Genomic DNA, 16,939 nt, shown 5'->3' with positions numbered 1-16,939 from the left:
AAATAAATCAAATAAAATGCATGTACTTTTACAGCTTCTTGTGTAACCAAATAAAGATATGTGAACTGAACTGTCAAGGTCATTGAGGGCCCTGATGATATCTTGTCTAAGAGATGCCTTGTCCGAAAACAAAAAGATCTGTAAACATTTTGAAAGAGTCTGGCATAAATCCTACTGTGAAAATGATGTTAGTATACTCTGGCTCTAAAAGATTACCAAACAATTGCAGCTCTACCAGAGCCGCTTTCTATTTGAAAACAAATAACCATGTCATAAAACTGCCCCCAAACCCTTTTTAAGTAGTATATACTTTATCAGATGCCATACATATTTCTCCTGCTGTTTCTCTTTTGCTGCCTCAGTGTGACGAAGTAGTAAACCTTTTTTCTAAAAAAAAGTTGCTAGCATTTAGGCTTAATTTTCCTCTACTCCCGATCCTCACTGTTGTCGGTCACATTCAGAGTTAGATAACAACTTAGCTGTACTTGTGACCTGTGATAACATATGTGGTAACACAGATGACAACACCTGTGTTGCCCCTGTCTGCTCACAATATCGCATAAGAGAGGTTAATCACCCCAGGACCTACCCCACCCTGCACTCTGAGAACCTTTCTGCCATTGGACTTCCCGACTTTCACCTTGCTCCATAATGCCATCAAATCAGGATCACCTTTAGACCTTTTTCTGCCTTCAATTTTAGGCAAACTTGCTCGACAATCTCTAGAAATATTAACTCAGCATCTGAATGCATCGCTCTCAGAAAGCAGTGTCCCTAACATGTGAAAACACAAAAGGGTTATGCCCCTGTTGAAAAAGCTGAATCTTGACTGTTTTATCTGGTCCAATTATAGGGCAATCTAGCTCCTGCCTACTTTGGCCAAAGTTTAGGAGAAACCTGCATGTAAACAACTTATGGTATATACGGAACACAATGGATGCAATTATGGACACATTGACACTTAACGAAGCATTAACATAGATATTTATTTTCGTCAATCATCCGGATGTATATTTTTCTTTTTCTCACACACAATTATATACTCCGTTTATATCGTGAAATGCTTATTTTTAAACTTTAAAGTTAAGAACAATGTGGCCTTTTTGTTTACAATGCTTTCCCTGACTGGTGCCTCTAAATTAGGATATCAATATTGCTCATCATTCATAGGTAAGAGTAGTCAATGACAATATGGACTTAACCCCTTCGACGCGGATGACAAAGCCAGCTCGTCATGGGCGTTACCTGCGCTGCGCGGATGACGAGCTGGCTTTGTCACGTTACGCGGGATTTTTAAAAATGCAGCGCACAGCGGGAAAAGCTGCCGCGGCGAAGCGGTTAAGAGATCTTAGGGAAGAGATAGAAAGTCTACTTAGTTATTTGTATATCAACTGGTGCCTTGTGCGTGCAAATGTAGCCAATATCTTCATTGTTTAGGACTATTACTTTCTGATGGAAAGCAATATTGCTGTAGTGCTCTAGAGTATTCACATAGTCAAATTAAATTCAAAAGGTGAGCCCCTTTAGCTAACAGAAAAAAAGAAGCAACAGAAATCAGTATTCACTGTCAGAACTTGGGTACATTTTCTTGAGATTCTAATGTTATAGTAATTTTATGTTAACTTTAAGAACAACTATGAGTAGCTTGGATTGATGTACAGCCGACAAGAACAATATAGTGACATCACAAAGTTATTGATTGTTTTATTGTTACTTCTCTCCCTGAGTTTCGACAATGAGAAGATGCACCATCATCTTCAGTCAAATGAATTCTTTATTAGCTTGATAGAGAGTTGTACTAGAGATTTACAACATTTACATACATTAAAAACAGAGAAGCTGTTGTAAATCATAATGCCTACAGTAAGATCATTACTATAAAAGTATTAACTCTTAAAAATGTGTATATAAACATTAAACATGTTCCTGGTGGATTGTGTCAAGGTAGCAGGCATTCAGGGACCAGCTTTAAATTGGATATGCTCTTTTTTGGAGGATCGATCCCAGGCAGTTCACCTGGCTCAGTTTAGGTCTCCTAAGCAAAGAATCACGTGTGGGCTCTTCGCTCTCCCCACATTCATTCAACCTGTACCTCCTCCCGTTGATCAGGTCATTGAAGGAAATAAAAATGATTACTTTCAACTATGCTGATGATTTACAGCTGCTCTTCACCATTGATAATTCACCCCACTCAGTCTCGGTTTTCCAGTCAACCATGCGTTTTATTAGTCACTGGATGGACAGAAATCATTTAAAATTACACCCTGGAAAGACTGAACTAATTTTTACAGGTGGCAGCCAGAAATTTTGGTGCCCTGCATTACTGGCAAGGAGAACTAGGCGCCCCTTCCACTCCTTCTTCATCTGCCAAGAGTCTTGGAGTTATAATATCCAATGACCTGTCTCAAAAACACATGCGGGTTCTGTTGCATCTTCTTGTGTCTACCAGCTGCAAAAAATCAGAAAGATAAGTAGGATGCTGACCCAAGCAGCATTAATACAGGCTGTAATGGCTACGGTCTTGTCCCGTCTAGATTGTTCCAACGCAATTTATCTTGGTCTACCAGCCGACCTTATGAAAAGGCTGCAGATAGTCCAAAACCAGGCAGCGAGACTGATCTACCGGCAACCCAGGTGGCATCATGCCTCCCCCCTGTTGAGGGAATTGCACTGGCTCCCCATGCCGCAACGCTGTGCATTTAAGATCGGCTGCCTGATATTCAAGTCACTGCGCGGTCATGGTCCCAGATTCATCGACAGTCTCATTTCCAGGTATTCTCCCCCACAGAATCTTCGCTCGGCCCATCTCCAGCTACTGTCAATACGTATCATTAAGTTAAAGCAACAAGGAGGTGCGAGGTTTGCAACCCTGGCCCCTAGCTTAAGGAATTCTTTCCCTCTGGCAATCAGGTCCACTACAGATCTATTGACATTCAGGAAATTGCTTAAACTCCTGGCTGTACAAGCTGGCTTACAATTGATCTGCTTAATTCTCCGTCACTTTTCTAGATTCAACGCCAAGAAACCAACCGGTGAACGAGTGCTTTATAAAACCTCATTAACATAACATAACATAAACATCTGCACCTTAAAGAGGTGCTAATACATGTTCCTATGAGGCACAGGGTCAAGGCTGATTTGCATATGGCCATGTCTGAACTGGGGTGGTGTAGAGTGCAAAAAACGATGGATGTAGGCCCAGATCTCTGTACTGGGGTGAATGTATGACATTGTTCTGCATTTTGTCCATCAACTGTTGTTTTTGCATTTGTCACCCCGAGTGGGATGGGTATGCTCAGACGTGAGTCCCATGCTCTCCACACCACTGGAGTCAAGCTATCCTGGCTGAAGACGGCTGACATCCAGAAAACGGTCCTAGGATGCTTGATCCCGGTCCAGGAAAGACATGGCTTGGCAGTTCGGGCTGGACTGTTCCCATGAGGCACAGGGTCAAGGCTGATTTGCATATGGCCATGTCTGAACTGGGGTGGTGTGGAGTGCAAAAAAACGATGGATTTAGGCCCAGATCTCTGTACTGGGGTGAATGTATGACATTGTTCTGCATTCTGTCCATCAACTGTTGTTTTTGTATTTGTCACCCCGAGTGGCATGCTCAGACGTGAGTCCCATGCTCTCCACACCACTGGAGTCAAGCTATTCTGGCCGAAGACGGCTGATAGCCAGAAACCGGTCCTAGGATGCTTGATTCCGGTCCAGGAAAGACATGGCTTGGCAGTTCAGGCTGGACTGTTCCCATGAGGCACAGGGTCAAGGCTGATTTGCATATGGCCATGTCTGAAATGGGGTGGTGTGGACTGCAAAAAAACAATGGATTTAGGCCCAGATCTCTGTACTGGGGTGAATGTATGACATTGTTCTGCATTCTGTCCATCAACTGTTGGTTTTGAATGTGTCACCCCGAGTGGGATGGGTATGCTCAGACGTGAGTCCCATGCTCTCCACACCACTGGAGTCAAGCTATCCTGGCTGAAGACTGCTGATAGCCAGAAACCGGTCCTAAGGTGCTTGATTCCGGTCCAGGAAAGACATGGCTTGGCGGTTCGGGCTGGACTGTTCCCATGAGGCACAGGGTCAAGGCTGATTTGTATATGGCCATGTCTGAACTGGGGTGGTGTGGAGTGCAAAAAAACGATGGATTTAGGCCCAGATCTCTGTACTGGTGTGAATGTATGACATTGTTCTGCATTCTGTCCATCAACTGTTGTTTTTGCAATACATATTTAAGAGCATCATTCACATTTCCTAGTGCATTCCTGCTGAACATTGCTCTTATTCTCTACTGCATGCCTCTTGACATTTAGAACAAACAACAAGTCACATCTCGCCTTATGGAACTTCAGAAGCTACAAAATCCTTCCTCTGAAGATAACCTACATGAGGTCTTCAATACCCCACTTTGAGGTAATCCTCTAATTTTCACATTTAAAAAGAATCTGCACAAATTATGCTCAATTAAAGTACTGAAGTATGGTTGAGCCTGATTCTGCTTGGTGTGCAAGGCTATATTTGATTACTTTTATGGTGGTACAAATGTGCCAGAAAACTCATCAGTTGTGCAGTAGTTTTAACCTTTTACTTCACTTCAACATCTGAGCCACAGCTTCAGAAATGTGACACCATTTGCAATGTAGTTGTAGCATAATTAATATTAGTTACCTGAAGCATAATTAAAATTACTCAGTACATCTAAATGGCACCAAAACTAGAAAACCATTATATTTTGATAAAAAATCTCTAACTATCCAGGGCAGCTGTTAAAATTTGATATTCCCGCAGAAGAATAGTACCCAAGCGCAACTATTATGCACTAGTAAACCATAACTCCAATTTCAACACTTGCACTGGATAAGATTCCCTTACAGGGAACTCTATTTCAGAATTTATCCCCTGATTTATTCAAGCATGCAGGATGAGAAATTAGGATATATCTCACCCCTTATACCAGGTTCGGCGTTATGCACCCTATGCTTCAAACAGATTTTTTAAATGTCTTCCACCATATGATTAAATGATTTAATGTTAAAAATTCAATTGCCAAAGCAATCCCATTAGAACCTCGTTGTTCAATGTTGGAGCTATATTCTGAGTTAAATTTGGTCTCAGGTAATCATAATTCTTAACTTCTTATAATCTCAAATTTTGGGCCTCATTAGAATGTTGGGTGGACCACCACCGACAGGTCTTCTGTGGCGGTTCGCCTGACATCCAGTGTATTGGTCCGACCACCGGATTAAGATAACAGTGGTCGGACGATTTAGGCGGGGGGACCTCCGATAGGCTCAAGGAGCCCGTTGGGACGGCGGTCATATTCTAATCCCTACAATGGAGGCGGTGTCTGTGGAGGCACTGCCGTAGGAATTAGAATGTCCTTTCCCCCCAGCAATTACATGGCAGAGCCGCCATGTAAAATCAAACGGTAAGGGACATTGGGGACCCATAGCAGGGCCCCTGTATCTTGTGGACCTCTGCTATGGGGCCAGGGGGGCACATGTGGTGTCCCATCAAACATCCATGCACAGTGTGCCAAGCACCATGCGGTGCCTAGCACAATGTGCATGAGTGTTTGTAAGTAAAATGCATGTTTCTGACCGTCTTCGTGGCGATCGGATCATAATATGGTGGGTGGAGTCGTCGACTACATGTTCAGTGGTCTCTATCCCGCTTGCCATCGTAATGAGGGTCTTTACACTTGTTTTCATTTGTCTTTTCAAGAACACAATTTACTTTTGGTTACATTTGTCCTCTTCAGTCATATCTTGCATTTCCAATTGTAAGAGATGTGTCATTATTTCTCAATGAAATGAACAATCGGATCTCACAGAAATGCCCAGTGCGATAGAAGGAGCAATGAAAAATATGTGTCCATGACGCCAAATGCAGGTGCAGTGAGTGGTGATGGGGGATACATTGTGTGGCTAAAGCAGTGGGTGGGCTGGCTCTAGTAGATACAATGGTAGGTATCAGTAGTGTCAGAGAAAGACTCTAGTGGCAGCATCCCAAAACAAATTTTAGACCTCGGCACATTTTATTTTGACAAATTAAGCAACTGAGCAGGGATACTGTAAACGTAAATCCAAAAATCCAGTAAAATCCAGTACTTGTATAGTGCACGAATCACCCCTGAAGGGGTATCTCGGCGCTAGGGGCCGTTGGGATGATTAAGCGAGCTATTGCCCAGTGAAGCATGATGCTGCTTAAGAAGAAAAAAACTGTACATTTGCACAATAGGCCCCCAGAAACCTGCCAAACACATATATTATGTGCCTCCTGTGGCATCATTCATTTTTGCTGGGAAACAACCTTTACCACACAGTCATTACCACGCATTACCATTACCGCACAGTCTTCCAGGGCCCTCTGATGGGTTTCCAATTTGACCAACTGCTCCAAGCGTTTACGTTTTTTTATGGGCACGATAACTTATACCCGCCTGCAAATGGTGGGTTTTAGAGCTTCCCACAGGGTACACTTAGATGAGGCAGAGGCCACGTTGAACTCAAGATAATCGGAGACTGCACTAGCCAGCATCTCCTGATAACAGGCATTCCTAAGTACGCCTCTGTTACCCAGGAGCTAGTTAAACTTCACTGGCTCCCGGTGCGAAAGCGGATCTCGTTCAAAGCTTTTTGCCTAGTATTTAAGGCCTTGCGAGGTCTAGGTCCGTCTTTTCTTCAGCAGTATTTTCGTTGGTATCGTCCTGCAAGGCACCTTAGATCTTCTGAGGCAAGGTTGATTGCGGTACCTCGAATCAGGAAAGCACGGTGTGGGGGCAGAAGCTTTGTGCTGGGTGCAGCCAAGGCCTGGAACTCCCTGCTCCTGGCTCTTAGGAAGATGACTGATTTGATGGCCTTTAGGAGAGGTCTTAAGACTTGGCTGTTTTCTCTCTAATCTCTATATAGTCTCGGCTTTGGAGTATTAGCCAGGACACCTACGGGTAACAGTGCGCTGTATAAATTTCAAAAATAAATAAATAAATCGGGGGCTCGGAGGCGCCATGGGGACATGCGCCACCTAAAGGGCTTTTTTTTTTAGAATGAATAAATGTGTAGTTTAAAGGAGACCAGAGAATGATCTGAAAGCCCTCTGGACAGGTGCGATACTGGTGGCTGTAGCTATGTGGCGTGAATATATAGTCCAGTCGGGACATGGACGGTGGACATATATGTGTAACTTAGTTCGGCGGGATGCTACTCATGCCATACATCCGACCATCCCAATGTAGTGGGTAGGAGTTGGAATTTCGATGTACCTCTTTGGGGGTTCTCGTCCTGATCCCCACCTTCTATCCAGTGGCGGCATGACATTGTTCCAATCCACACCCAGGAGTGTTAACCCCCTTTGAAAGTTCTCCCGATAGTCGAATGATTCTATCTATAAACTAATCTCCCAGTGAGGGGAGGGCATATACGCTGCCTATGTTTATGTGCTCTCCCTGCAGTGTGCCCGATAGTATGACGTATTGTCCCCCCGGGTCTAGCCAGTGCTTAGTAGAAAAAAGGGGAAGCGGCGATGTATTAAAATGGTGGTCCCACTGGTCCCCCTGGTAAACCCTGCATGAGAGATCATGTTGTATCCGAATCTGGCCAGGCATGGGGCCTTGGTGCCCAAGAGGTGGGTCTCCTGTAGGAGAAGGATGTCAGCCCCTTATCGCTTGGCATAGGATGGTGCTCCGTTTCATTTTGTTGAGCAACCCCCTGACATTCCAGGATACCACAGTCAACTCCCCAAATGGGGTAATATGAGTCGGCGTGGTCATCTATTGTCTATTTTTGTGATCTTGAAGACTGATATGATGGGCTCAGAGTGTAACATATGCACATATATAAAAACTGTAAACAATCTAACATGGAACCCTATGCACCCCCATACCCCCTCCCCCGATACTGCCATAAACAAGGAGCATCTGTCGCAATGAAGGGTACCCACGACCCCCAACCGGGGTGGGGTGGGGGGTGTCTAGAGCACCTCCTTCAATAGTACCCAAACTTCCCATATAACAGTAACATAAAATATGAATGTCTGGGGTAAGATGGTCCTGTGGCTGGGCGAGTAAAACTATGTTTTTCCTTGGTTTCATAAACACACAATTTCACATTCCTCAATCTCATTATCATATCAGTCACCAACAGATACAGAAAGTAAGCAAGTAGTAAAGCCCACACAATTAGCTTAAAGACAATGTCTAAAGTAGAAATCAATACAAAATATATTTAAAAAAAGATACACTTTAAAGTTACAAATATTCCATCATAAAATCCAAATCATTGATGTATAGTACATCTGCTCAATATTATTTAACAAAATAAAACAAAGATAACAATTTCATACACTTGTAGTCCCCTATGTATTTGATGGGGGACAATCAAGAATCTATTAACAGGAATACATCAAACCCCCCGAGAGAGAAATAACAGACAGTTAAATTTGTCAGAAGCTGTAACACATTCATAAGAAGAACAAAACGTTGGCTGGAGCCTGATACACATTGTTCTAAAAGAATGTGTAAATACTGTGCGTTGACACGTTTCTATGGAAGTCATTAATTAAACCATCTTTATCAAGACAATCTTTCGTTCTCTCGTTGATAGATCAAAGTTTTTTTACATAAGCCAGATCATGTTTGTCAGTTAGAGAATGCCATTTTTGGTCCACGACTAAAACTGTTTATATGGCTGTCCTCACAAGGGGCTTTGTAGCACCACTTCCTCTCTATTGCTCTAAAACCCTCACTTTGTTATGGGTGTATGCAAAGTCTTTAAAAATCCTGTGATAAAAAGGTTCTTGTCACGCTTTTGATTATTTATCTCAAAGGTAATAGCACAATATTTTGACTTCTTGACAAGGATAAAAAGTCGCCGACTCTTGTCCTTCGTAAAAACGGCCTTTTATGATACTTTACCAAGACCGAATGTCTTGTCAGATGCTTTAATTAAGTTGCTTTAGTTCTTTCCTAGCCCTTCATAAATTAGGCCTCTAGAACTGTATGGAGACGTCAGTAGTTCTCACGGCACACATGTTCAATGTTCAATGTAGGGTAGGATTCCGTCTGGAGAATGACATAAGACATCCTGTGGAGGCCATGGAGATAATGACAACTGTTCGTTTTTAAGATGCCTGCCTCGGTCTAAAGAAGCGTCAGTCACAGCCAGATATGTGTCTTTGATTTGTTCCTCTTTGGTCTATTCCGCTGTGAACCCCAGAAGTAGTCTGATTCCAGCTGCTGTGGGGTATGTGGCTTCAGGTAGGGATGTTCATCTGGCCAGGCAAAGACAGCCTCTGGTGAATCAAAGAAGTGGGATTTGGAATTATATATGACACAAATTCGGGCAGGATATTGGAGCATATATTGCATGTTGAAGTCTAGTAGTCTACGTTTCGCTGCTGCGAAGGATTGGCGCTGCTGTTGTACCAATCGGATATAATCTGGAAAGATCATTATAGGCCGCAAATTAAAAAGGAGTTTGTCTCTTTGTGATCTGGCAAATTGCAATATAGTGTCCCGGTCGGCATAGTTCAGCAGCCTGGCAATTACCGGCCTTGGGCTTTCTCCAGGGATTGGTTTCTTCGTTAATGCCCGGTGGGTTCTCTCCACCACAAAGCAGGTGGACAGTTTCTCGTCGGGCAAGAGATCTGTTAACCATTGAGTGATGAAATTATTTATGGAAGAGCCCTCACAGCCCTGCTGGAAGCCAACGAAGCGTAGATTATTACGTCTGGAGCGGCCTTCTGCATCCTCCACCCTGGACTCCAGCTCCTGCGACACCATTGTTAGCTTATTAACTATCTTCTGTAAGGTAGATACGGTATCTTTGACCATCAAAACACGTATTTCTGATTCGGTAATGCGATCCCCAGTTTTCCTAAGATCCTGCCGTAAGAGGGAGACCTCAGACCCCGCCGCACCGATCCCGTCAAGCGTGTCTCTGGCCTCAGTGATCGCAGACAGAAGCGTTGCGTTATCTGGCACCACACCACCTGTCTTCCACAGTGGCACCACTCGAGGTCGTAGTGTAGTGGTTGAGGGTACTTTGCTTGGTGCCTGCCCTTCCTGGCCTGTCTTTACCTATGACAGTAGGTAGGAGGGAGCCACAAGGTTCCTATGGCTGGGAGCATCTCTTGGTTAGATATCACTGCAAGCCACTGAGTAGCAGCCCAGGCGTTTCTGTTGTTGCGCCCCGGAACAACTCCGCAGACTGGGTCTCACAGAATCCGTCTCGCCCTGGGCCGCAAGCCGCACCGAGCCTAGCCCAGCCGCCTCCGCAGCCCACGCCGGCCAAGTAAGCCCCTTAGTGGGACCAGACGCGTCGGACCACCAGCCCACGGTTTGCCCCAGCCCATCCCCAGGCCTCCGGCGCAACACTGTAGCCAAGGCCCTCCCTCTGCTGGCACTATATAGATGTTCTGGACCACCGGCTCTTCACTTCAGGTTCAAATGTGAAACCAGAGCGCTCGACAGCACAGCCCTCCTCTATGTCTCCTTGAGTCCCCAGCCCGGGTCAACAGTTCAGGTGCAATGATAGCAGGTGCTGGCCGGTTGTTGCGCCACCTCATTCATTGTAGGGAATCGAGAAAAAGAGGTGGGGAGAAAGCCCAGGGTACACCAATTACTTCAAGCGTGAGGCTCTGTTCAGGCCGCACACTGCACCAGCATGACTCCTCCGCCGTTGCAGCCCCCCGGGGCATTCAGGCATAGAGATGTCCAAGGGTACTGCGCCACACGTGAAACCACAGGCCGAGCCGGAAGACACACACACCCAGGGAGTTGTTTCGGGGCGTGCCCGCTACAGAGTCGTTTTTCTCTCGCCGAAAGGCCCACCCTGGTGCCCGGATCACCGCAGCGGCCACAGTCTGTACCCTCAGCGCCGGACTTCGAATGATCGCCCCTCACCTTCGGGATCTCGACCTGGCCCCTATCTCTCCCGGCTGCTTGTCGGATCAGGGGCTCGAGCGCTGGGAATGTAACGGCCTCTGACGGGCCCCGGACTGCTCCGCGCCTCTTGATGTGAGATGCACCGGCAGGGGGTCACCACCTCACACTCCGGGACCAAGAAGGGATGCCCCAGCCATCTGCCCAGTCTGCGCCACAGCCGATGTGCTCCACAACACAGGATTAGGACGGATTAGTTAATTACTTTAGCGTGAACGGGAAGATTTACAGAGTTTCGCCCACCATGTTGGCTGTCCAAGCCAAGCCCTCATATACTTATATTTTGGTTGTAAAGGCATGCGCGTTAAAGGCATATGCTTGGTAAAGACATTGCATGCTAAAGACTGCATTGTAAAGGCATGCATGGTTCCATCATACATCCATTTTTGCCTCCTCCATGCACGCTTAATGGTGTCTTTGCATGTATTAGATTGGCCTAACATTTTTGTGGTGAAGTCAGTGAGTCACGTGCAGAAATTACATGTTTCGTGATGGAATTCATTATGTGGAGATCTTTCACAGTCATATTTAAATCATCCAGTATCAGAAGAAACAATATTTATAGTCTAATAATCTATCAAAAAAGGATAATACTGTAGAAAGGGACAAGAGTAATGTGGATTGTTCCCAATATTGGACAAATCAGACACAGCTTCATGCACTTCATTGTTTAGTACTGACCACAACTCTTACTCACCCATAGTCCGACATTCAGCCACTGGCTCTTCTTGGAAATTAATTTCATCCTCAGGTTCATTACTTAGTGAACACACAAATGTGATAACTGGATCAGCTGTTATTGAGCAAAACAATATGCAAAATGAATAAGTAAACAAACCTCAGCAAGTAAATTGGAAACCTGCTCTGAACACAAAGTCAAGTAAAATTGCGATTCAAATTAGACAACTAATTATCTGAAAAAGTGCAGCTTCGTTTGCACCCAACCATATTCAATCATTATGGACGCAACAGAGTATAACAAAGAGAGATGACAAATATACACAGTTCACCCTGGCAAACATTTTTTAAGTCTATCCGAGCCATGTCACTGAAGGGGTCCCCTTTCTTGTTGTGCAGGAAACAGGACACCAGAGTGCCAATGCCGGTGGGGGATTTGGTGGCATTTTTCCTGAATGAACTGCAGGACCACTGTAGGTCACCAATATAGGCAGAGTGGCATAGCTCAATCAACTACTGAGAGACATTGTAACCTTAGAACCCGCCGTAAAGGGCTCTACCGGCCATTAAATGCCTGCTCCAGTGTAAAAGACCTGAGCAGAAGGCCCGCAACAGAGGACTCTAAAGGCTATTAGAACATTCCACCCCCAGAGGGCAGAATGTTCTCATTTGTAAAACAATAGCACGCGGAGCCCGAGGGGTTTGAAATCCCTCGAGCTCCCTGAGGCCTCTGTTCAAAGCTGTTGCTGTTAACAAAGATTGGAATGTTCGTGCTTCAGACTTCTACCAGCCATTAGAAGCCCAGAGCACTCCATAGTCTTCAATCGAGCGCTCAAAATTCCAATGTTCCAATAAATGGTACTGCTTGTTTGGGTTCTTTGTGAGACCTCAGAGACTGCTGCAGTGAGGCAGTGAGACAGGAGAATGGTGTCATCACATTTTATAGTTGGATCCCTGAGCATGCAGCCACTGATGGGGATTTTGCCTGAACTGAGGTGGCAGGGGAAAGAGTTGGGGAGAGGAGTGAGATGACAGCTGGATGGGCCCAACTGCAAGGATTAGTGAGAATCACCCCATGTGATGACTTTGGAGCAGCAGCAAAGAGAGATAGGCGCTAGAATGTGTTGGCACGCTTGCTGTCGAATATCTACAAGTTCGATGCCGCGAAACTCATTGACTAAGCTATACCACTTGACGTGGAATGTTCTCAGAAGGACAACTACTTTTATCTGTTAGGGAAAAATTAAGTAAAGGATGGGAGCAAAAGTCCTGAACAGATGCTGAACTGCTCTTTCTGGGTGTAACCGAAGGACAATATGTAGTCTGGATCTCCTGCACCACCGTACTTAATGGAAAGAAAAGCATTAGGCTATTTTATTGTTATGGTTTATATTTATATTCCCTTTACTTCACCCCTCATGGAAGATTGTATTAAATGGGCTTCTTCTCATTCTTTGCTATTAAATGTTTTTAAAAATCTTACAGTGGGTTTGGTTTCTTGAATTCCTGCTTGAATTGAAGAATTACAAAATACCCAAGAACTTTGCATTTCGTCTGTGCGATACCAGCCACACCTACATGGGGATCAGCCTCCTGTACAAGACAAATGTCACATTCAACTATTTAATTACCCTTGGTAAGAGCGAACATTTTGGTAAAGTCTGTGCAAGGTATGGAGCCCTATTTACCTGTTTTAACAAGTAAGCACGACAGATTGTAATCACTCATTTTAAATTGAATCAAATTCTACATCAACTGGCCTCTCCGTCAGGCTTCGTTACACACACGGATGCTAGAGGTGCCTGTGGCTGCGACTCAAGGTCTCCACAGGATACTCTCCATTTTATTTTCTTCTGAAATTATATTTCCCGCATCCCAGAAGAGCGTTTCTCAAAAGGCTTTTAAAAGATCTGAGGTTTAGACATGCTTGCCTTATTGTTTTTACAGCTTTTACCTAATGTTTATACACTTTTTTGTGTAAGCAACTTTTTAAGATCTGCCTTAAGGTTGTGATGCTCTGGAGGCGATTAATTGTTATTATTCCTTTGCGTATTTGCACAATGTTATGCTGCTACAAATATAACAAGTCCCTGTTGATTAACGTGGAATATCTATGCGCTAGTTTTGTTTATCAATTTCTGCTAATGGTCCCTGAGCGTCTGTTTAATGTTTTAAGCTGTTTGTTAGATATTTTATAAGCCCGTATACATGGTTGTATGCAGTCATTACATGGATTTGATGCACTGAGTCTTTTGTTAAACTGTTTCTTTTATGACTGTGTCTACTGCTGAATAAAGATTATTATTATTTTAACTACTTAATTAATGTGTTTCTATATGGACAATTGTAGCCAAACTACTGCTTTAAAATGATTTCCAGACAAATGACGGAGACCATAACAGGGCTAATTAGATGTATTTAACAATAGCCTCCAACAGGGGAAGCTGACCCCAACTGTGCCCATGAGCAAAGTCTGTAAAATGCCTTCAGGAAGAACACAGTCAGTGGCTTCCTAAATGTTTATAGTATTTCAACTGTGCCATAAATGGTGCATGGATGGGGCTTGACTTTGCTCCCTGGCTTCTCAGGGCTCTTCCCTCCAGGTTTAGAGGTGGTGCTGTTCTGCGGGTTCAAGCTGCACTAGCAGCCATTTGTTTGCCTATTCATACCATTACTGAGCTAGCAGATGCACTGTAAACAGCATGATTTTGTAGAAAATGGATGCACTGCTCTCTTCTACGCCTGTGCTAGGAATGTAAGGAGTCCTGTACGGAGTCCTGATACAGCCTCAGGTGCATCCAGAGAAGAGCCTTTGAAAGAACTACACTCACATTTCACTATTCCTCATTCGTGGGACTGGCGATTGACAGAAAATGAAGAGGTTTGTATGAAAAATGTGGTTGTACATGCTACTATTTGTTTTGTGGTGACACCCCAACTCATCCCAAGGGCCTTAAGCTTCTGAAGCACACACAGGGAATGGAGAGCACTCAGTATGAAGTGTTCAGCAGTTGTGGTCACAAACCATTGATACAAACCTTTCGTCATGACTTGTAAATGGAAGGGGATACCCCATTCAGGACCTCTCACTTTCGGGAATCAGAAAGAGTTACAAAATCCCTATCTTAAGTTCAAAAGAATCTTCTGACATGTAAAAGGGGTTTTAATAGTATGTTAAACAGGGGGAGTGGCTTGGCACCCGAGGGCTATGGCGGCGGACGAGTGAGGCTCCGCGGCTCAATGGGAAAACCTCCACCTGAAAGCGGACTTCTACGGTTCCAAGGACAAATACGAAAATCGGAAGATGTCGGACATGCGTTGAAGCGCTCGACGACCTTCCTGCTGCTCACTACGAACCTATATCGCACACAGCGACTTTTTGCGGTCCTGTTTTCAATTGCGGCCGCCATTTTGACTCACAGGCGGGATAGCGATTCTCTTCATAAAAAAACCCTAATTGCACCCTTCGGCCTTTAAGCCTTTCTACCGCATTCCTAGAATGTCCTAAGAGACAAATACATGCTTTTTCTGCAGCAACTAGGATATCATGCGCTAAGCCCCATTGACTGGATTTAGAATAAGCATTTTCAGCACAGTATGCGTGGCAGCCATTTTAGGAGTACAACCAATTCCTAAATCTCTTCCTAAAATTATTACCACAATGATGCTTTACTTTATGTCAACAGCTTCCTGTGCCCTTCTACATCCTGGACTGGCAATTTTTGAGATTCTTACCTCTGTTATTTTCAACTAGAATTTTGCTGCCTAATGCTGCATTTTCTTGTCTGAATTCTGTTTATCCACCGACGAAGCAAGTTGTGGAACAGCCATTTTAGGTTCTTAATCAAACATCCATGACGGATATTTATCTTCTAATTCTACATACAGCTTTAAGAGGTGCACGTACTCTCCTTATTACTGCTCTGCTTAAATAGCCAGACTAAATCTGCCTCATGGTTCTGGGTCGAACTCCGGGGTAAGAAAGTGGCATGCAAACGCCGGGAGAGACAATGGAGGAGAGGCTTTTCTGAGAAAGATAGGAATGATTATAAAATCGTTCTTAAGGAATACCATGCCTTAATTAGGAAAACTCGGAAATCCTATTATAGCAGTAGGATAGAGGGAGCAGACTATTCAGTGAAGGAACTGTTCTCCGTCTATAAGGAGATCTCCAACCTCTCTAGTACCGCGGCTCCAATGACAGGATCAGAGGAATCCTGCAATCTGGTGGCAGACTTTTTTTCGCACAAGGTAGAGAGGATCTATTCCTCATTCCCGGAAGCGGCCAGAGAGGGCTGTAAGGGAGGAGATACCTCTACCATTATAAAAAGCATGGAATGCCTCAAAACCTTCAGTGTACCTTCCCGGGAGACTCTCTGCACTATAGCTGGCAGCATTAAATCAGGCTCCCCAACAGATCCCGCGTCACCCAAAATACTGAGAGGTAGTGTGGAGACTCTAGAGCCCTATATCAGACACTTACTAGAGCTCTCCTTTGAGTCCGGAAAAGTACCAAAAACTTGGAAGGAGGTGGTGGTGCTCTCCCTGAAAAAAAAACTAACATTAGTACAGAGCAACTAGAAAACTTGCGCCCCATATCACTCCTGCCGTACTTCGCCAAGATCGCGGACAAGGCCGTCAATAAGCAGCTGACAGCCCATATTGAGGCTAAGAGATTGCTCCATCCCACTCAATCTGGCTTCGGTGTACTCCATTCGACCGAGTCAGCGCTGCTGCTAGCCACAGAAGCCTTACTGAAACATGGAGATGAAGGACAAACGGTGGCACTCTTCCTGCTGGATCTTAGTGCCGCTTTCGAGACTGTGGCCCATCACACTCTGCTACAGTGTCTAAAAAGGGGAGGAGTGGTGGACAAAGCATTGGACTGGCTGGAGTCCTTTTTGTCAGATCGCAGTTATCAAGTGGCACAGGGACACTTCCGGTCCAAAGATATCAGCCTTAAACAGGGGGTGCCTCAAGGGTCCAGTCTTAGCCCAACTCTTTTTAATTTATATGTGGCACCAGTAGCTGAGATCACGGAAAAATTCAAGGTGGAAGTTGTGTCCTATGCAGACGACATGCAACTGGTGGTGGCTTTGACACAGACAAAGGAGTAGGTCACCACTAATCTCAGTTCATGTCTGCAGGAACTAGCGGCTTGGATGGCAAATAACTGCCTCAAATTGAATGGAAGCAAGACGGAGGTCTTGATGGTGGGAAAGGCCCCTTCAGTGTGGAGCTCGGCGTGGTGCCCTCCAGTGCTGGGCCCTCTACCCACTCCTAGTGAACAAGTGAGGAACCTAGGGGTGTGGC

At 44.7% G+C, this 16,939-nt stretch overlaps 1 protein-coding gene across 3 annotated transcripts in view; it reads right to left on the bottom strand.

Moving 5' to 3' along the window:
* The window catches only part of LOC147708584 (uncharacterized), a 111,678-nt gene that overhangs the window by 10,327 nt on the left and 84,412 nt on the right, over positions 1-16,939 (bottom strand). For 2 of the 3 annotated variants that reach the window (XM_086927257.1, XM_086927256.1), the window contains exon 6: positions 11,646-11,741. The exons of the other annotated variant lie outside the window; for it this stretch is intronic. In XM_086927257.1, the coding sequence (XP_086783383.1) occupies positions 11,646-11,741 (96 nt within the window). The remainder of the gene's footprint in view (positions 1-11,645; positions 11,742-16,939) is intronic. 3 annotated transcript variants of the gene reach the window in all.

Source organism: Lissotriton vulgaris, chromosome 6, assembly GCF_964263255.1.
Source record: "Lissotriton vulgaris chromosome 6, aLisVul1.2, whole genome shotgun sequence".
In the NCBI taxonomy this organism is placed as follows: Eukaryota; Metazoa; Chordata; class Amphibia; order Caudata; family Salamandridae; genus Lissotriton; species Lissotriton vulgaris.
The sequence above is the reverse complement of the archived record's forward strand: the minus strand, read 5'-3'. Positions and strand labels throughout refer to the sequence as shown.